Source organism: Nesoenas mayeri, assembly GCF_963082525.1.
Source record: "Nesoenas mayeri genome assembly, chromosome: 14".
NCBI lineage: Eukaryota > Metazoa > Chordata > Aves > Columbiformes > Columbidae > Nesoenas > Nesoenas mayeri.
The window spans coordinates 11,632,894-11,655,697 of record NC_137556.1 but is presented as its reverse complement, the minus strand read 5'-3'; the positions used below and the strand labels follow the sequence as shown (position 1 = coordinate 11,655,697).

Here is a 22,804-nt window from a genome sequence, read left to right as displayed (position 1 = left end):
ATGCATAAAAATATGCATGATGGAGTATAGTTGCATCTGATAGACCACCATTGTGTGCCAATTGCCTTTTCGTTACATTGTGGATGTTCTGCTTGTCAAATTAATTTTGACTGTACTAAAAAATGGGCTAATATGGGCTTGTTCCACAAGGTTTGATGATGATGCCCTGACCCAAATAGTTTTTCCTTTAAAGGAAAACATTGCAACAAATGAAGGACTAACAAAGGGAAGAGGATGATTTGTATGTCTTCATTTGGGCTGGCTTTGCCTGGCTGGGGTCATAGAATATTCCACTGGTAAAAATAAAGACATTTAGAGTAGATTAGTTCTAGAAAAGTCAGGTGGCCTTGCAAAGGTTTCATATTTTATCAGACTTTCTCCTCTGTAATCTTTGTGGTCCCTCCTTCAGATCCATGTATTTTCTTTTTTTCCATTTTTACAATCAGTTTTATTGCCTGTAACTTAATTGAAGTTGTGGCAGAAGATGAGTAGGTGTTGCTGAGTGATTATGAGCAGATGTGACATGACTCTTTTGAAGTCTTACATAGTTTAGCATATTTGCATGGATGGGTCTCCACTGGTACAGTGTTGCTTAGTATGAGAACAGGCTGTATGGGACCCTACAAAAATAGGAATTCATGAGGCAAAAAGCTGAGAGGAGAAACCATCTATTCAGTTTTGGGAAGTCATGTAATATCCTGTATGGCTATGGAGAGCCTGGCATGGCAAGATATATGCATAACCTGGAAAAAAGCTTGGAGAAGAGAAATGTATTTTGGAGAAATATTAGGAATGCTTCCATCTTATATTTGTTACAGTTACGAGTTCTAGGGTTTCTAGTCTTAAAATTTAATTGGGTAGTGATTAAGAATGAGACACAGTTTGTTAAAGTGATTTCTGAAGTATATATTAATATCAGGTATTACTAGAACTTATTCTCACTTCTTTCTGTTATCCCTGGTTGTTATGCTGGAGCCTACAGTTTGTCATTCCTTCATCTGTCTGATTCTAGGGATTGTATGAGGTAATCCCTTAGGATGTGGCCTAAAGAATATGCTAAGAAAAATAGACCTGATGTAAATGTCTGTCTTAGAAATGGCAGAGTATATTTGTTTTGATTTCCTGTGGTTATTTCCAACTTCAACATGGTGAATGAACATTTTCCCCCTTCTTCTTTTCCCTAGTACCAGAAATCCTGAAGCAGAGCTGCTCTTGCTTTCCTGTTTTCTTGGCAAGGCAGCATAACCTGGCTGTTTCCCCAGGGAGGTTGCCCTTAACATACTTGCAGGACTTGGGCTTGAGGAAGGGAAGCACTACAGGGTAGAGATCCTGCGGCTCTTAAGCCACGTGTGTTTTGCAGGTAGTTCAAATGTACCTCCCATATGAGGTAATACACGGGAAGAGCAGCAGCGCTGTGGGTGTCTGTGAGGGAGAGCAAGTTAGCAGGGGTGCATGAGTCCGTGTTGCTGTCCCTGGAGAGTCCAGCAGCCTTCCCAGCTCAAACTTATGGAAGAGAAATGTAACTCTTGGGGAAAAATATCACTGTCTGCCTGTGGAATGCCTTCGCTCCTTCACTCTTAACGGCTTATGTGTCTTAGGGTCTTTGGCTCTCTAAGGATTTTGGTACATGATTCATAACATTAGAGGCACTGGATATTTTAAATGGCCTGGACTAGCATGACATTAATGCATATCTTCTCCTTGTGATCAATTACAGTGTTTTGAGAAAGCTGTTTTTTCAGTACTAAGATGGCTGAAATTCTCTTTTTATAGATTTAAAAAAAGCAGTAAGGGAAATCTCCTTGCAGTTTTTGTAACATTACATGATGGTAAGTGCTCAGAGGTCACTTCAGTATGGGATTTCATTGGCAATTAGAGAATCATGTTGTTGTGTAAGGAGTTTAAATTATAATCAAGAGATGACACAGCCTTTGTTAGGACTAGAAATTAATTAAAAGAATAGTCAGTCTCTGAGAGCTACATAGTTAAAGGCTTTAGAATAATGGAATTATACTTATTCTGAAACTCTGCAGTATCATTTAGAAATTCTCAATTATGGATAACATCACTTGGATTTACACTATACAAGTCATGTGTGACTCAAAATTTAGCTGATGTGTGCTCTCAGGTGGTTAGATTTAACAAATTCATTTTCAATTAGCAGTAATTTTGAAGAAGCTTCACAAAACCCAAAAGTATTCGACAGACTACTATAGATTCCTTCCAAAAATTATAGCAATAGGTTAGAAATGTGGTTCTCTGCCATTTAGAAGCCCAAAGAGGATAGTTTCATACTGTTATATCACAGCTAGGTAGAATATTCTTTATGGCAACCTCAATATATGAGCAACAAGAGTTTGTTTATCTGGTTTATAATACGTTTAAATTTTATATACATTGTCCTTTTAAGAGGAAATTACAACCCTCCCCACAATCAGAATGGGATTATTAAAATAGGAGATTGACCATAACTTCAGTTAGGATAAGACTTAAAATATACTTATGTGGTTCTTACTATAACGTGACCACGGGAAGACCTTGGAACATGACTTTCCTATCATTGCTCACTGAGCTGAGGGATATTTCATCTCGCCACAAGCCATATCCATCCCTGTCAACTTAATGGGAGAATATACATTTAAGGGAACAAAAGGAAATGGCTCTCCCTTGGGACCTAGCATTGTTAAATTGTCCCAAAGTGATTTTAGTACATCTGTTTATGGTTCATTCTCAGTTTCAAGCTTTAAAAATATGTCACTAAAGTTCCTTATAAGGGAAGGCTTGGTTGGAGGAAGCAGTAAATACTAATTTTCATGGTTTGTACCACTTCATGTAAAAAATCAGTCATTTGTTTCATGATTGATGCTTAATTGCAAGAGTTGAAACAAACTTCCAAACATGACTTAAAATGTCCTAGAAGATATTATCAGGAATTCTGTACTGAATTATTGAGCTGAAAAATATTGATGACAGTGAAACTTACAATACTCCATTGTTTTGATTCTTTCTCTTCTTATCTAAGTGGCAAAGTAAAGGCCTCTAAATGTGCAGTATTATTTTCAAAGTCTGCTGGAGGAACCAGGGGCTCAGCTTATTTGTCCTAAGGCTGGGTTTGGACCTCCAGCGGTCAGTGCTCTTTTGTGCTGTGTCCACGACACTGTTTATGAGGTATTTGGAGTGATTCATGAGTGTTGCTTTTAGAAGTCAGATCCTCTGGTAGCCTGTATGTTTCCAGGACACTTACTAATGTGCTGAAATGTAGATTGTGAGCTCTCATCATTGCTGGTATTTTCACACTTTGAAAAAAGAACATGGTGAAGAATAGAGGAGTTACATATGTTGGTGATAAGCGAATCATGGAAGGCAAGCAACTTCAGAGAGTTTCAAGAGCATCCTAGGAGTTACAATGGTAAAATTAACCACTATGAGTGTTTTATTTTGAAGCAAATACTGTGATGAGGGAACTTGGCTGAATTCCAGTCCTACAGTAATAGGTGCAGGAGTTTAAATTGTTGCGAAATTACTTTAATCTTTGACATTTTTTTCCATTTTTAAAGTGCTAATGTACAGTTGAAGTACAACAACAGTAAGAATTTACAGGCAAAATCAGCGGCAACTGGTACCCTGCAGAGATACAAACAACACTGCATTGCTCACTTCCACTCTCAGCCATCCATACATGCGGCTAGCACACATGTACACACACACATTCATACACATTTCCCTTGCCCACCCCCATATTTATACATTCTTTCTATATACATATGTGTTCGGCTGTTCCACAGCACTTCCATGACAGCTAAATAATTGAATGTGCACTTCCCTGGGTTTATGTGGCACTTTCCCTGCATTCCATTCTTGGTTCAGTAGCCTCTCTGGCAACTGACTGGGGCTATGGTGAGCCCCTACCCTGTGCCACTCTTGTCACATAAATCTACCTGTTCATCGCTGGCTTCCTTCTAGAGCTATACTGAGAAACTGTGCAAAGGTCTGTTTCTTCACCTGGGCTAAACATCAAACGAGTTTGTGTACAAAGAGAACAGACTGTTCAGAATCTGTTCATTCCAGCATCATGTCTGCTCTGCGGTCAGTTTTGTTGTTCAGTGTGTCACAGATGGCCTCGTGGTCCTCATTGCTGGAAGCTTGGCTGCCAGCAGGAACGTGCCCATTGCGCTCTGTTAAGAGATTGAAGGTGAAGAAGTGGCATGGGTCCTTTTGCCTGCTGCCTTCCTGTAAGGGGCTCAGGAAAGAGCTGGAGCTTTTCCATTCCTGGAATGTGCACATCTCCATATGTGGGTGAGTGATTTTGCTCAGGTAGCCGGGGCTGGGAGATGCAGAAGATAATGTCCTCTGGCTGCCACTTAGGAAACTCCCGCTGTCTTCCAGAGAGTCCTTTCTAGGGTGTTCAAAGGAGCACCGATTCCAGTTTCTGTAGCTGTAGGCCCACCACCCCAACTGCTTTCGACGGTGGCACTGGCATTTTAGGATCTGTATAAAAGCCCTCTTGAACTCTTTGCTTGAGCAAGGGTAGATGATTGGATTCAAGCAGCTGTTAAAGTAGCCAAGCCAAAAAATCACCTTGAAGATCGTTTCAGGGGGCTTCAGAGCTGAAAACAGAGATCCTGTCCGGAATAAACAAGCAGAGACAATATCTGAGATAATTGGTTTACCTGCCTTTAGGAAGGGTAAATGTCCCATCAGATCACTGTTAGAATCTGTTTATTAAAAATCTTTAATGCACATTACTTTCATTTTTAGTCATTTGGTAATAAAATGTTATTTTTAAAGCTAATATGAAAATACTTTCCACCATCTGAAAGCTGAAGGATCACATAATCAACGTAGAATTGAAAAATAAAAAGAGGTTCTGGTATTTATATATACACACCTGTTGCACTAACATTTATTGATCCCAATGAAAGATCAAACCTCCATTGTTGAAGCTGCTGCACAATGCACATATGGAATAAGGTTGTGCCTTCTTCAAAGAGCTCTCATATGTCATTGTTGAAGAAAAAGATCTAACTGTTCCCACACTTCTCAGAAGGAACGTGTTCAGATGTATCTCGTACATTCTAATACATTCTCTGAAAGCTCCTAAACTTCACTTGATTTATCTAGATTATTGTGATAGTACAAACCTCTTGAAACCTGAAGTTAGTTGTGATACTTTGCATATCCCAGGCATTCACAAAAATGTTGTAACCCAAACAAAGAGGTTATTTTATGAATACTTCCTCTTCCGTCCAGAACCAAATAATTTCCATAAAGAGGCTGCCCAAATGAAAAACTCACACTAGGAAATAAATTTCATGTACTGCTAGTAATAAAAACAGGCAATTGATCAGCTAAATTTAGCAAATGGGGCTTTATAAAAGAATGTATGGCGTTTTTAAAGCAAAACAGGCATTCAGCAGTCATCCAGCTGGGAAAACGCCTTTGGGTCTGGCTGAAGTAATCGAAGAGTGGGGATTCAGGAGACAATTCTTATGTCAAGAACTGGATTTAGATTTCAAGACTATTTCAAATGGAAGGTGATACTCAAGCCTGAACGTCACATCTGAGAAGAGTGACCTTTTACACTGGAGTGGTTTCAGAATTCCCTGGGCTGTGAAAGCAGCTGAGTCAGTTGTGACAGTCGAGATGCCTTAGTGGGGAGGGATATGATTCTAGGCATATTTCCCATCTCAAAGCAATGTCAAGGCCATGGCTCGGGCCTCAAAACTATGCAAAAGCTCTTCCTGGCTCCTTGGGTAAATAGCTCTTACATGCCATGGCAGATACAGCTGTTTATCTCAAAGACAGTGCTGGCCTGGTGCTGACTACGGGTGTTCGAGTCTCCTTAGCTCACAAGAAAGCCAAAAGGAGGCATGTGTCATTCCTCACACATGCACTGCCCTCCTCAATGCGTCAACTACTCCCTGAGCTGGCTCAGAAGAGAAAATAAGATGCTAAGATGGCATCAGCTGTCTGAAGACACTCTTCCTCCCCCTCACTTGGGCAATAGGAGTCAGGGAAAATCCTGGGAATCTGAAATAATAGATTATTTTCCCTGGCAGTGTTTTGGGATGGTGCCAGCCAGAGCCTCAGAGCTAAGTGACATGCTAACCATTAAGGTTAAAATGGATGTGTTAAGTTGCAAGCTTCATAGTATTGCTTTCCTGACTCCTGTACTTCACTGACTTACATTCCATGTGCAAGACTCTTGTAAGTTGAACCCATGTCCCTTATTGCTTTGTTGCTGATGGTCATTTGCAGGGTTTGATCAACTGTTGGAGGTCCTACATCTGTCCTGACTGATACTGCAGGGAGTATGGAGTAGGTCTAACATCAGAGAAACCGTGAATTGTGTTTGACTAATTTCCAACTGATAAATCAATGCAAACACTTAAAACTCCATCCTGTGAGTGTTCCGTACTCTTTCATGAAAGATTCAGCAACAGTTAATGTGATTTTTATGGAATAAGCCGGTAAATAGGTGTCAAATTCTTATGAAGCTTTGGGAAAATTGATCTAAGTTTGTAAGTGCAGGCAAGATGAGGAGGATGCTCCAAACCCTCCCTCATACACAGTAGCAAACCTTTTCAGGATTCATTCTGTAAATAATAATTGCTAATATTTTCCATTCAGTTTAAGGAAAAGAGAGGCTTTGTGATTTGCAAAACAAGTACAAAGCATTATTATATACAATAAGGAACTTTTTGGAGCTCATACTGATAAAATTCTTAAATTGTTTTCTGGAACTCCTTTAAAATATACATGAGTTTTAGTTCTTAAAGTCTAGTAAGGCTTGCGAAGTGGCTAAAGAGCTCCCATTTTTTCTTATGTGTGGATGCTGAATGAGCAGTGTTGAATTTTTCCAGGTCATTTGATTTGCCTTTCCCTTATACTGTAATAACTGAAAATCTACAGAACATTCCTCTACCACATTAAATATTTCTAGGCAGCTTAAATATGGAAAGAGTAAATGCTATGGTATAGTTTTCAATAAAATAAAATAAAAAATATTAAGGGAGTTACAGAAAAAATGGTGAAATTCCCTAAGGACAAATAAAATGAACTAAGCAATAGAAAACTGGGAACCAATGCAGTTAAATGACTTGTGATTGTATAATCTGTATCACATGAAGCAAATGTAACTACATACAACAAAGACTAAGAGACCAAGTAGGGATAAAGGTAAAAAGCTGTGTGCTGAAAAATGCCAAATCTTTGTAAACTACTTCACGTAATATGTGTTCCTTAAGAAAAAAAAGGTAAGGAGCTTATGTCTATCTTTCATGATAAAGTATTTTTCAAATGCCATTTGAAAAAAATGACAGCAGACCATTTTTGGCAGCTGCAACAAGAATTTTCAAACCTCTTTTATATTAAAGGGCAGTAACACAAAAGAGCAACCCTGACTGACAGAGGCACCTTGTGTTCAGGCCTGATTCCAGAAAAATCACTGAGCCCAAATCAATAAGTTAAAAACTGTCATGACCCTAGCTGAGTCATTAACAAAAGATCTGGAGATAGATCAGTTCAGAAAGCTATGTGGTAGTGTCATTTAAAAAGAAAGATCAGTATTTAGTTAACAGTAGTAGAAAAGATTTGAAACTAAGAAATCCAAGTATAAGGGGTTAGTAAAAACACTGATCATTAAACGTTACTTCATTCTCCACTCTTTCGTGTTCCGCACACAGCACAAGGCAAGTGTTGCTTAGCTCTTAAATTATACATAAACTAGTAGATTACATTTTCACAAGAAGGCAGGGAAGTATGGTTTTCTGAACAAGGTATATTAATTTGATAAATAAGACATTATTTGCAGACTGATGTGTTAATTGCTTTTATTTCAGACTGATGTATTAAAACTGGATAGAATTCTTCTTAACTCCTACCCTTCATTCTATGTATACATATATATATATGCACCCGCTCTGAAGGGAGATGGATTTCATCTATGAATTTTGTCTATGGTATAATGTGCTATTGCTTCCTATTTTTTTTCAAAAATCAGGTGGTAGACAATTATTCCAAGAAGACCCTGGCAATAACAGAGGTTACTGCAGACCCCGTGAGAGTAAGTTCATATATGAGAGCAGGACTCATTTGCTCTCAGATAGCACTTTTCGCCTGTCAGTCATCCTGATTTTGTGCCATCCTCCTGTTTTTACCAGCGGAGAGCTGGGGGAAGGTAAAAGCAATCAGCATAATGTGCTAAATCATTTTTACCAGTAAGGATGTTTTCACCAGGAATAGAGCCATGAGACCTGGCACAACTCAACTGCTAGAACTCACAGTGGGTAGTACAGTGCATTCAATAGTGTGTTCCAGGGGTCCTGCTGCCTTCACCACCAGCCAAGAAAAAGCAGAATTCAAGAATATTTCCTGAGATTAACAGAAACTGTACATGATCAGGTACATTGCTGGCCCTGCAGAGGCTAAATGCAATGACTACATGATCATAGCACAACTCCAGCAGTGAAGGGATCCCTGGCTAGTGAAGGGATCCTCCACCACCAAACGCTACAGATGCTCTGAAATATAGTAGCTTTTTAGTACAACTTTCTTCATGGTGACTGAGGAGAGACGTGACAATTTGTCTTAAAAAACATAAAAATAACATGCAAAGAAGGAGGAAACTAAGTTGTTTTCCATGTCCACTGTGGCAGATATATGAAGCACACTGATTTGAATTACAGCAAGACAAACTGAGATTATGGATTGGGAAACGCGATCTGCCTTTCAAGACAGGAAAATTCTGGAACATGCTGCCTAAGAAGGGTGTAAAAATCCAACCCTGGAGGCTCTTAGAAACAGGGTAGATGCACGTCTACTGATTTATGTATAGCTGATCCAGCCTTTGGGTTGAAGCATGCCCTGAATGACCTCTTCAGATCTCTTCTAGTCCTACTTTCTCAGGCTAACTCTGCGGAATATAACTGTGTTCATTAGGAAAACCTTATGGCTTAAGTTTTGGCAGCCCAAAGAGTGTTACATTTGCAGTACTGGAATCCCACTGACACTGTAGTCTTAAATCCCTTTGGTAAATATATCCATAATTTAGGTTGAGGATTAACTGTTAGAAAAATGGAGTGTCCTGAGGCATATACTTAGTTGGGCACTTATTCTCTTCAGGGTTTTGGAAAGTTTCTGAGTTTTTGTGTACAGTCCCTCCTCACTCTCTACAGAGAGAGAAGAAAAGCTTATTCTTATCCAGGAGGTGGTTGAGATGGCTGTTGCTATACATGCCATGTACTTCTAAATATAGTTTAATTTGGTGTCTATTATGCAAAGCTTCACTGCCTTTCACCTTATAAAGACACAAAAAATATTTTTATTAGCTTGTATATCTTTAATATTACCTTTTCCCCTACTTTGTTATTGGAATTAACAATACTTTTTATTTAGCTACACGCATGCTTTACCTCATAATTAACCTGTCAGGAGCAAACAACTGTAGGCTGTTTTGGTACCTAGATTAATTGATAAAGCTAAGCCTACTAGATCCACTCTCTAAACATCAGACTAATATTTCCTCCCCTAATCTCCAACTACTTTCCCATCACAGTCTGATAAACAGATTAAATATTTCCCTGTACTGATTTAGATTACTTTTCAAAATGGCTGGAAAATGTTGCGTATGATTATCTTCTCAGTGATTTATTTGTGATGGGGTAGCCAGAGTGACTTCTGTACTCAAACTGATCACTTTCCTGATGCCTCATGTTTAACAGCCTCACTCTAAGAGAATGCGTATTTTCTCTTTTACTGTTCTGCACTAAACCCTGTGATTTATTAGGCATAGCACTGCAACCTTACCTATGATACCAATGAAGTTTTTGCAAAGCGTGTGTCCACCACAAATGGAGAACAGGAAATGTTTCAGAAACTCAATCAGCTTTATCAGTTTTGATGGTTTTTGACTGTGCTCACGGACTTGTTGGAGCTATTCAGTTTGGAAACACACTGAACAACAGCAAATACCATAAAAATGAATTAAGAAGTATTTTATTTAGTAAAAACTTATTTTATTTAGGGTCTCACTGTTTGTTTGTAATGAATGCTTTATTACATAGAAACTAAGTAAAGCATGCTCAGTGAAATTAGGGAACATCGTGGGAAACAATTTGCCATATTAATTGTCTTCACTTATTCTGTGGAATATCTGGACAGCACATCACTGAGACATTAAAATTCAGAGTCCACTGATGTCAGTGGGAGTCTTTCAAAGCTTTTGTACAGGCTCATAAGGACTTCAGGGGACTTTGGAAGAGTCCTTAAAATAGCAGGGTGAGCAGCAGGAAAATCTGGACTGCTTTAATCCTGATACTATTAATTAAGGAAAACTCTTCACTGAAGGAGGTTTTGATGTAGCCCTCTGCAGAGGAGAAACACATGCACGCACACACACAGACACACACTCACTACCTATATTCTTTCCCGCTCTCTTATTTTTCTTCCATCTAAATATCTGCTCCTTTGCTACCTCTCACCACTGACTGCTATATTCATACAGAAAAGAGGATGGGAAAGTTAAGACCTTCTATTTAAGGATCCTTAATGTAATAGTTGGCAGGCGTCTTGACAATAGTGTAATGCTCAGGACATGTTTGAGTTTCCACGTTGTGGAAGAAAGAACTCGACATCAAAATCAGACCTGCCAATGCAACCAACCAACCAGACAAAACCCCCCAAACTGCTTCCAGGAGAATGGAGAAAACTCGCTACTCTAGTTGTGTGCGTATACAGGTGATCAGATACCATAGTGATTAGCCGGAGCTTACAGCTGAAAAATAACATGTACGATAATGTTTGTGAGCTAAAACTTTTGAAATTACCTTTGATATCTCTGTGCCATTGTGCTCTATGTGCTGCTTCCAACCACACAGAGTAAAATAAACGAATGCGTATAAGTGACCAACAGTTGTTTGTGATGACAGCCATTTATAACATATCACTGGGTTCCACTGTGTAGTTATACTTCCTCCCTTCATCCTTCATGCAAAGTACATATATATATTTATACCTGATGGGACTGAAAGCCAAGAATTAACAGAATTACGGAATTATTGCAGTGGGAAGGGATGTTACAGGGTCTTGTGTCCATCCTCCTCCTCAAAGCAGGGTCAGCACTGCATCAGGTCCCCTGAAGCCTTCCCTTCTCCAGGCTGAAGAAGCCCCATTCCTTCACGCTCTCCCCTCACAACGTGCTGCAGCCTTGTGATCATTTTAGTTGCCTCCACTGGGCTCACTGCAGTTTACTGTTGCCTTCCTCTGCCAGGATGCAGTACCCAGACACGGTCTAATTAATGTTAAGTAAAAGGGCTTAATTGCTTCTTTACTGGCTCCATTCCTGTTACAGAGCCCAATATGCTGCAGCTTGCATCTGATAGGGGCATTTGAATAATTTTGCATCCTATGTTAATGTTTGTATGAGTCATCTTCATCGGAGAGGGTATTCTCTGTTTGTATATTTTCAAGGATGCCATATATTTATTGTTTGTACCCAGTGGGAGGAAAATTTTAAATAATTAATGATTTTTTAATCTAAAATTAGCCACATTATCCTTTACTGTCCGCCTTCTCTTTAATAGCTCTGCTTTTTCTTTTTCTGTCCAGGCAGGTTCACTCTCCAGTTGCTTATTTGCTTTCTTCCTCTTAACTTTTAAATATTTCTTTCTACTCTCCTTATGTCTTATGTACTTTTAAACTCCAACTGTTAATCTCTTTTCTAATCACCTTATGTTGTGGTAATTGACTTTCTATTAATTAGATTTTAATAAGCTGTGTATTCAATATGAACTGAGTATTTAAATTACTTATAGAATCATCGGTTCTGTTCAGAATCAAGTATGTGATACTTAGGTTAGAAAAAAGTTGGGCAAGAGTACCATGAATTTCCTGGATATAAGGAGAAAAAGTCTATGGATGCATTTGGAGTTGTCAGGTGCTGTGTTTTCTGCCTGTTACAAAAAGTCATATTTTAAAGTCTTCTAAATCCAGCTTTGCTTAGGTGAGAGCCAACATGGTGTGAGTGTATGTTCCTCTTTACTGGAACAAATACATCATTTGTTTTTGTTGAAACAAAATGGTTTGTAGTTGTTTAAGTACTTTGCTGAGTGTCACTTGATATACCAGTAATAACAAACTAGCTACAATAAATATATCGTGAAACTATAATGGGATAGAAAGAGGGCTTCACTGCACAGGTTTCTGTCCGTGTCTTAAGGTTAAAGAGAAGCCATAAAATTTGAAACTAATTGTCTTTATTCGTAACAAGTAGAAAATGAAGTGTTTCAAACTTTGAAACTCTGAGTGGAGGTATTCTGGAGAGAAAATCACCATCTTGTTTGAATACCATAAAGTAGAAATAGTTAGACATTCGGTAATAAGTATTTGGAAGTTTTGTTACAGGGTCTGCTCAAATTTAAGTAGTTAAGATATCCTTGGAAGGCAAACATATCCTCCTTTATTCGGAGGAATTATTCTGTTCTGGTGCAGATATAAGTCATTCTGACCAGAGTTAAAACAACTTTTCAGCATTTCACACAAGAAAATGCCAATGCTTTAAAAATCACTGTAGTGATGAAAAGCATTGCAAACCACAAAATTATAACAAATGAGTTCAGAAACATGAAAACCAGGAACCTTCAACAGCATCAAACCCTGCCTCAAGAAGACAACTTTTGCAAAAATGAGCATTGTTTTGCAAGAAATTTGTTTTCTGATGGAACTCAGCCATGCTATGAAGAGTGACTTGGTTGAATTTGTACTGTAACAGGCGGCTGCGCTGGCCGGGCCGGGAGCCTCCGCTTCCCCTGCGGCTCCCACTCTGGTTCCTGCTGCAGCCCAGAGTGCCGGGAGCTGCACCACCTCCTAATGAACAGAGGACGCTCAAACGCTACATGTGCACAGCTAGTAAAATTCCCCCTGTAAAAGTAACAAGCTGCCCGTGACCAGAGTAGTTATGAGTATGAATGTAGAGAATGTGGAAAGGACATGTTTGTCTTTTATTTAAGCTTTCTGCGGTCCCTTTTACCACATGCTTAGCCAAGTCAGCGTGCCAAGGTTTTAAAGCTAATTGGATTTGTAAAGCTCCTGATTTCTTTTCTTCCAGCATTCAGTGTTTGTTTACATTCCCCTGGACTTATTTAATACAGGAAAAAAACCCACAGTTTACAAACAGTAGAGGATGAAATAGAGAGTATGGTTATAAAATTAAGAGTTGACCAAGCTGGGAGGAACTGCAAGCCTTCTGAAGAGGAGCGTCAGGATAGCTGTGAAAAAAGATCTCAAGAAATAGGAAGAACATCCAAAATCAAGAGTATAATATTAAATAAAGAGAATGAAATGAAAGATGGTTAAGTTACTACTACTACAACCAAGTAATGATGGCTAGTGTTTGATTATGATTTTTGAGCATGTTGATGTCTTTGTGGGATACCTTGGGGTGCGTATCCCAGTGGTGCCAGGGCTGACGACACCCTGGGGATCACAGTAACTGTGCAGTAACCAACATGGCGCAGAACAGCACTCCCCTGTTTGTGGGTAACATGTGTGTGTGTTGGGGAGAGCACTTTGCTGTTGAGGAAGGAGAAATATCAAATAAGGAATAACTGACTAGATGATGATATTGCAGAAAATAATGTGGGAGAAATAGAAATACAAATATGATACTGCTGCAAGTACAGCTGTTCTCATTCTTCATTGTATTAATAGGCACGTTATGTATATGTCCAAGGTTCTAGGCCACCAATAAGAAAAGTGTCCTGGTTGTGAGGAATCTATGTACTAGAACTGACTACCTATAGCAGTTGCAGGATACTCTTTGCTGGAGTCTTCTGGCTGTACAGTGAGCAAACACTTGTGAGGGGTGGTGAAGGTCTCATTCAACCAGTCCTCACCCCCTGAGTCTTTAATTTCTCTGTTTTCCAGTTGAGTGAAGGAAGGCAGAGAAATCTCCCCTAACTGGCCTGAGAACGTTAAAATTTATACTCATTTCTCCATCTGATTCAAACACAGAAATAAAGGTCTGCTAACTAATATATTAGTGATACTGACTAAACTCAGTAACTCCTACCAATCTAAGCCCTGATCCTGTTTCGACAAATTCTTAAACAAACAAATGAAAGCAGCAGACATACAAATTGCAGAATCTGACCATAAAGAGTGCTTCCCTCTATGGATAGATTTAAGAATAAGAACAAAGCCTTAGCAAAACATTTTCCTTGCTGTCTTGTAGGCTGAGAAAGGCTATAGTTTTTATTTCCTTATCCTAATTTAAATCCGCCATTTCTTATAATCCACACCATTTACCTCTGATTAAGGGTGCCTCATATTTCAGATGAACAGATCACTTCTATGAGACCTTCTTGAACTGTATTCACAATGGCTCAAATTTCAGAGCCTTTTAACGGCTCTAGAAAGAGAGACTTATCTAGAATGTTCAAAATAAAACCAGGACTTTACCTCCCCTGAAGCTTTGCTAATGGTAGTTGTAGTACAGATGGAGATCAGATCCTTTTACTAAAACCCAGAGTTGTTACACCTTCTTGAGCAACTGTAAAGCAGAGTAGCTGCCTTCTTAAGGAACAGTGACTGTGTATTTAACCACGGAACTACTAACATTGGCACTCCTGGCATGGTAAGATTGTCTCTGATAGCCAGAAGTTAAGAGATAATCTATCATTTCCAGAGATCTTGCTCTTGTCTGCAGTCCATGACTGTGCTTCCTACAGCACCATACAAAACCTGGGGTTGATGCTTAAAGCATTGAGAATTGAAAATTATTTTAAAAAACTTGTATTACAACAGACCATTTGCAAGTTGCTATTTAGAGAAGCAATAGAAGAAAACAATTAGGAGTTTATTTGCCCAGCCCAGGAATTAAAAAAAAAAAAAAAGGAAAAATGTGGAAATCTGTAGTTCAAAAAGGAACAAAACCAACAACGAAAAGCAACAGGATTAAGGTTTTTTATGCCTCATCCATAGTTGTCGTATTAGCAAAAATTCCAAGTAAATCTTGAATAACAAAATATGGAGATACAAGATATGGAAAATAAATGAGATACAGAAAAATTCCACCAAGCACATTTTGGCACAAACTTTACATATCCTTGTATATATCCTAGTCTACCACCTCTCAGTCCAGAAAAGCTATGATGAGTTATACCACGGAGAGAATTCACTTGTGTTTAAATTGTGTTACCCTCACATAAATATGGGGAAATCAAGATCAATTTTAGTAAGAATCTTGTTTGGTACTCTAAAACTGACAGTAGACAGGGACAGAAACACGATATTATTGTTATTATTTTGTCCAAAAGAGTTACAGACTGTTGCAACTTGCTAACTAGAAATAATATTGGCCAAGCTTATGCTTGTTTTGCAAAGGATTAGCTGATGAAGGGAGTCTAGAAAAGTTAATCTAAGTCTGCTGACATTTAATTTATTTTACTTAAATATCTTCTATTACTGGGCATGCTTTGGTGTGTTTTTCTCCCTGTCTCACTTCTGACTTATAAGTGAAGCAATCTGTCTTGGACATCGTCAGGAAATAACAGGGCTCTAGTATGGAATTGAATAACGCAGATACAAAGATCTTATATGAACTTCCATTATATTTTTTCTCTCTTATTACATAGAAACTGATAGTAATTGCTTTTCCGTTTCTAGTTATCACTTTAAAGCACACCAAAATAGCTCAAAATCTTGCAATGGAGGAGGACTTCAGTGAAGATATTAAAAAACTCATAACTTTTTGTTCATGTCTGTATTTCACAGAGAGCTACACTAAAGAACATACGGCTGAGATCTTGAGGTATGGCCTCAACGCTTTTAGGACCATATGCATATGTGTAACTTTACTCAGTGCTTTCATCATGACTACCAACCTGAGCAATAGCACATGTACTTGCAAATGCCTTTGGCAGAATGACCTTGTGCCCACTGCCTTGCTGGGTGCTGAAAGCCGTGTTTCCTGTGAAATTATCACTTGTCTCCTGTCTTTGATTTCAATAGTTTTGAGATTTCCTATTGCTGCCCAGTGGCTCAGCCCTGATTTTTTTCTTTCCTTGGAGCTTTCTGATCACCTGAGGTAGAATTTGCTGCAATCCCTGATGTTGAATAGTCACCATGAGTTGATTTCTTTGTATTTTCTTTTTTCTGTATTGCTTTGTGGTTTTGCTTTTATGTGACTGTACACTTTAAGATTTCCCTTTGTTCCTCTCACCTGCAAATCAAAAGCCTACATAGGAAGTACCCCAGAATTTGTGCAGTTTCATCTGCTTTGATAACAAATAACTTTGTTCTAAAAAACATAAGTCTGTCAGTAACGGATAATTGGCATCCTTTGCAAACCAAAAGGCTTAAACCAGGGCTTAAGGGAGGCTATTTTAGTAGTAAAATTGATCATAATGAAATAATCTAGTCCTCCACTTGTGACAAAACATGCTGTACTGGTCAAGAAATGTCCTTATGATGTTTAGTTTTGCAGGAATTGGCTAGAAAATAGGAGAAGCAGGTTCCTGCTCATCTGTGCAATTGAACATTGCACCAGAAATTGATCTGCCAGTGGGCAGAGGGTCAGATTGCCACATATATCATTAATTTGTCCAAATTCCATATAACTATTAACTTGAGGGCATCCAATCTAGAGAGCTAGGCTAGTTAGAGAGGGGAAGAGGGGGCAAGACCAAAATGAGACTGAAGACAAACCAGGCCTAAAACCTTGCAGAAAGCAGAACCCAGTAGCATTGACAGCACTGGATGTAATGCCCTGAAGTGTTTCCCATGGGAAACTAAGTGGCCTAATTTAGTATTCTTGGTGCAGAGATGCAGAGGTTGGCCTGATGTAACATAAATCTACATCCTGTACTTGAATAACATTTTATTTTAGGAATAATTTTGTATTGGCTGACCTGTAACATGCAGAATATTTTTATGTTCTTTTTTATTATTTCATAGAAAGGTTTCACAAGGTTAGCATGTAAGGATAGTCAAAACAGTTGTATCTTCTTTATGAAGCTCTGGGGACCTTACCCCCCTGGCATTTGAGTTACAAGGATTTTGTTTCTGACTTCAGTGGACAAGATCACAGGTTTTGCGGGAGCAGGGGGAGTTTGGGTCTGACTGAGAGGTCAATAATGCTCTGCTGATCTCTGCAGTTAAGCAGGAGGCTGGAGAGGTTACTATGCTTTGGGTAAAGTACTGGATGTGATGAATTGTCCCTTTGCTGGGGGTTGTGTGTGTGTGTGTGTCTGGGAGAAGACTGGCAAGCTCACTCTGATATCTCAATTAACAGGAATGAGACTAAACTTTTACCTAGTAGCCACGGGGAAACATATGATCCTTCATTTTGGTTTATTTGTTTTAATAAATGTATTGGCATAAAATTGGATATTCCTTTTTTTAAAGAAGGAGTTTTAATGAGTGTTACTTTATTCCTGCAGGGCTCTAGTCTTTAGATAAAAATAATTATTTTAATCAGTGTTTTTCAGCAATACATACTTAACACAGTCCTGATGCCTAAGAAAGGATTTATATGGGGGGAAGAAAAGAAACATTTGTTTTAAAGAACCAAGATATTTACTCTTCAAAGCTGAGTCACTGAATTTATGGCACAAGAAGTTGTCTTAAAGACACATATGTCATCATTTTATTTTTTATGCTGCACCACAAATAATTTTGAGTGTCAAGACAACTGTTTACAAAGCCATAGAGCATTTAGGAATGTGCGCAACAAGGACATTCTATAGCTCTTGCTATGTGGAAAGAATATCTGGTAGCTGCAGGAATAAAAACAAATTTCTCACATGATTCTTTTTGATACCAGTTTTGCTGCATCACCAGGTACTTAACACTAAATGCAGCACAGTTCAGTCCTACAAAAAGAGATTATGGGTCATTCTTCATGCTGATCGTTTCATGATGCTCAGTACATCATAATGTCAGTGCTGTGATTCCTCCCCATAGCTGTATACACAGCTCTGTCAGAGAGATTTCCATGCAAATTCAGTGAAAAACAGTCTGTAAATGTTGATAATATTTATTTTCCTTTGTTGTGGAATATTTATTCAAGCAATATCCCTGCTTTCAGAACCACATCAATTCCCAGTATGTGTCTGCCACCTGATGCAATAATCCTTTGTCTGGGATATCAAAATGGGTGGCTGCAGAATATATTGAAATGTCAGAGCGGGAGAATTATAATTTCATCTGTGAATCTAGTAGAGGAGCTGAGAACACCCTTAACGTGAGGGAAACTCCTCTACATACAAGCAGATTTGTTAAGACATGATTTTAGGGGTTTGAGTTAATGGTGCAAATATAAGGCATGAAAAACACATTCCAAGGAAGAAGCCTGTCCTTCCAGTATAGTGAAGGTTCGTTTCTAGTCCGGACTCAGTAGCAGACAACGTATTGTAGTTTGCAGTCCTGCACTGATGAGCGGGTGGGTTGTGATTAAAGCAGCCCAGAGCACCTGTGGAGGGTTTTGTAAATCATCAGTACCTTTTGGATTCTTTGGTTTGCTGACCACCAGAATTGATTTAATACCATTGTGAGCATTTTGTAAGGGTTCTTAATAGTGTTTAATTTAATTTTGTGACTTCAAGACACAAAGTAAAAGATTTCTGGTATGAAGAATGCAGCACACAGCAAGCTCCTTAAGATATATTTCTCCACTGCTCTACTCTCTCCTCCAGTTAGGAACGGCTGCATAATGCATGTCAGGAAAAGATCTTTTCCCCGCCTGTTTTACTGAGCAATGCTTTAGTCATGCCTAACATCACTAATTAACTTTGCACTGCTACACAGAGATGAAAAGCACAAGGTTCTGGAGTGTGCTGAATAAATTAAAAAAGATCAGGGATGAGGAACAAACCCAGCCCTATTCCTAGTCAGCAAAGAGAAAGCACCTATTGTTTAAATGCATTTGGATACTGCGTTGGACACTACGTGTACCGTTTTTCCACCCTTTCTTAGACTAAAGTTTGTCAGCTGAGTTGATCCCCTGAAAGGGTTTCTAGACAGAGAACAGGAGGGCCAGCAGTCTATATTGCAATGCCAAGATGCTGATTTTTCCCTCTTCAAGCTGCCACAACGGCAACTCTTTCTGAACCTCAGCCCTGTGGGGCACCAAGAGCTCACAGCGCTGGGGTGAGCGTGCTGGGGCTTAGGGGCCCTTGGTCTGTGTTGAGTCAGAGCCCCCAGCCAAGGGTTTAGCCCTTCAGCCCCCCAGCAGCTCTGCAGCACACAGTGTGCTGTGGTAGAGGCTCTCAGCCCGTCACCCCTCTGATGCCTTGGACACAATTGATATGAGAGATAAAATCGTTTTGTGACAAGCAATAAATTCTCCACTCATGTGTCTTAAGCAATGACTCATTAAACCTGGCAGGAAAGACCAGGCGTTTTGAAATAACCTCTCAAAAGGAAAACTGTCACTCTTTCAAGAAACTTAATTGTTTCTTACATTGCTTCTGCGCTGTGACCATAATGATTTTAATGGACTGGTCTGCATCTGTGTTCACTGAACAGCATCAGTAGCTATACTGGCTTCTGCTAGCTAAGAATATGCCCTACTGCATTCCCATTTGCCTTTTTCCTTCAAAGTTCCTTCAATAATTCAAAATCAAGGAGGCAATCAGAGGATCATGACCTACTGGCTACATATCTAGTACTGCTACTTGTACCATGTGGTGAAAATTATTTCTATCTACAGCTATGTATTTTTGCAATAGTTGGAAACTTGCTCTGTTATAAACTTTCTTCCAGACCCAGCACAAGGACTTAAACTTCAGTAGCCAAAGGGAACTCACAATTTTCCTTCTGTTTAGAATTTTTCGCATCATTAACATTAGTTTTATGCTGGTTGTGAAGCATAAATATTTTTAAGTTTATGATACAATAAACTAGAGATTATAACATTTCCCTGCAATATCTTAAGTACTTGTCTTGCAGTAGAGACTCCAGTCTAAATTATATTACACATTCACTGATACTATAATTTTACAAGACTTCACTAGGATCAAGTTGCTCAACTCAGTTTAGTTTTCTGCAACAGTCTCTAAAAATATTCGCTTACCACTCAATTAGAAATGTTTTGGTGGGGTAACTAAGTAAACACTAATACAGAACATTAATAAAGGCTTTTTTTCCTTTTTCTTTTTTTCACATCTTCCCATATTTAGGCTGCCAGATTGTCTGTGTCTCAGAGAAATTAATTTTGGACAGATATTTTTGAGGGCTTTGTAATCCAGTGTCTTGAGATATTCCACTTCAGAAATAGTGCCAGTATTAAAGACAATACGAGCAAATTTCACAAGGACTTGGAAACACATGGCAATGTGTTAAGGCTACATCAAACGCTTCAGTAATATTTCAGAGTTGAAAGTGAACAAAGTGGCTGCCAAAAGCTCGCATGGCAATCTTCCGAAATGCCTGAACTAAGACCTAGTGAAACCAATGAGAACCTTTCTATGAGTATCAGTGGGATTTGTGTGTTTGCCTTTGGGATTTGATCAGTGATGTATGAACTGAGAACTAGAACTTTTTCAGCTTCCCAAAGCTCAGGAGAGTTTTGCACCTCATCATTAGATCAGGTTCATTTCCATTTAAGACACCTAATAATGCCAGGAGACCTGCTGGATTATAGTTTGGACAGCTAACAGTAGTTTAAAACAAGAACATTTCAGTGCTGAAACTCTTTCTGAGTTATTAGTTAGGATTTTTGTTAAAGCATCCTATAAAAATGTTTCTGAAACCTAATTCAATTCAAACAAAGAACATAAAGGGCGATTTAATATATAAACTCTGAAGATATTGTTCCCTGATTTGACATGTGCCCCATCACTGAGAAGGACTACGAGATGAGCAGACTTTCTGCAGGCTGCACACTTCACAAAGTTTCAGCATAAGTCTGTAAAAGCCAGCATCAGAGTGCATTACTTTCACTTCCCTTCATCTGTTCACTGCAGTTCTCAAAATGATATCTACTTCCCATTCATCTGATTTTTCTCTAGGATAGTTTTGTAGTAAACAACTAACCTGCTTCCTCCCCCTCCCCTCGCAATCCCTTGATTACCAACTTACCTAGTGGCAGAACAATGAAGAAAGGTAGCCAGCACAAGATGAACATGCCAACCACAATTCCCAGTGTCTTGGCTGCCTTCTTTTCTCTAGAGAATTTTAAAAGTTTGAAGGCTAAGGAGTTCCTGGGATTGTGGCCCTTGGATTTGGTGCTGTTTAATGTGTCCTCATGAATGTTCTTGTAATGAATCCGTAAAGTCAGCTCCTTGGAGTTAGACATCCCTTTCATAACCCCAGCTTCCAGGTTTTTCGTAGTCCTTTTTGCCACTATGTAGACGCGACAGTACATCACGAGGATGACGATTAAAGGAATGTAAAATGACCCCAAGGAAGAAAACAAAGCGTAGAATGGTTCTTCAGTGATACGGCACTCTTTATCATCCTTGGGTGCTGGTTCTTTCCAGCCCAAAAGAGGCCCAATAGAAATCACCATGGAAAGGACCCATACACCTAGGAGAGCTAAAATTGCCCTTCTTCTTGTTACCAAAGTTGGATACTGGAGAGAATAACGTACCCCTATATATCTATCTATAGAAATTGCACATAGACTTAAAATAGAAGCTGTACAGCATAGCACATCAACTGCTGCCCAGATATCGCAAAATATCCTCCCCAAAACCCAGTAGCCAAGGACTTCCAGTGTAGCAGAGAATGGAAGGACAGTAAAACTCAGCAACAAATCTGCTATTGCGAGGTTAATGATGAAGTAGTTTGTAGGGATTCTTAAATGTCTATTGCAAGCAACAGAGAGAATTACCAGGATATTACCTATAATAGCAAAGAGTATAAAGGCACCTAGGATAAGCCCCACAATTATCGCCCTACTGATATCCAAGGCAGGTGAATCCAGATTGCTTGCTGTCTCATTGGAGCTGTTTGCAGAAAGATTGCCATTATTTAGTGCAGACAGTTTCAAATATCCAGGTATTGATGAATTGGATTTATCGCCAAGGTAGGTATTCATCTTAAAAATCAGCCTCCATATCAAGTTATGGTTGGATCCCTTGCACAAAGCGCAGGTGGTTTGAGTTCAGCTGGAAGTTATCTCTCTACCCAAGAAGTTGCTGCAAAGCACCAGACGGTTTTAGATCGAGAACTCATCTCCCCAGCAAGCTGTCAGCTACGAGCATGTAAAACTTGCACAGCGTGAAGTCCTCTGAAGGCTGTCAGAAAACATACGCTGTTCGAACTTGCTTAATTTCTCATACAAACTCGTTTAAACAGAAATTAGCAGGCAGAAGTCTTGGCTGGAGCTTGAAAGCAGCTGTTTTGATCATGACGTTCCTGAAAGAGAAGAGAGGTTTAGTGGTTTCCCTTGCGCACTGGTGGTTCTGTTGGAAGGACGCCCCTGTCTAGCTGCGGTGACACGCGTCCCCAAGCAGCGTTTGTCAGCGCGGAGGCAGCTCTGCCCGAGCGCTGCCTGCGCTCGCTGCCTGTGCCGGTGACATCACGGCGGCCGGCCCGGCGCGGCGCTAGAGGGCAATGCAGTCCAAGTTATTAATAAACTCCCGTATCAGGGTCTGAAAGCTAAACAAATGAAATATATCAATCTCAATTAAAGCATTTGCCACATAAATCTGGATTGAAAACCTTTAAAAAGCCCCGGTTTTATTATCTGGGAAAAAAACGCACTCGGTGGAATGTGGTGTAAAAAGCAATTTCAGTACAAAATGATCGAGCGCCCTTTGCCTTTATTTTGTAATCAAAGTGAATCACATGCCAATTTAGA

General features: G+C 39.2%; 1 protein-coding gene across 1 annotated transcript; it reads right to left on the bottom strand.

Moving 5' to 3' along the window:
- Nucleotides 1-4,059: 4,059 nt before the first annotated feature.
- Nucleotides 4,060-22,042, bottom strand: ADRA1B (adrenoceptor alpha 1B; the record flags this gene model as incomplete). Its single annotated transcript, XM_080353482.1, has 2 exons — nt 21,079-22,042; nt 4,060-4,622 (listed from the first exon to the last, which is right to left on the bottom strand). Exons 1-2 carry the CDS (start codon nt 22,037-22,039, stop codon nt 4,060-4,062), a joined length of 1,524 nt encoding a protein of 507 aa, XP_080209608.1. The 5' UTR covers nt 22,040-22,042.
- Nucleotides 22,043-22,804: the final 762 nt, after the last annotated feature.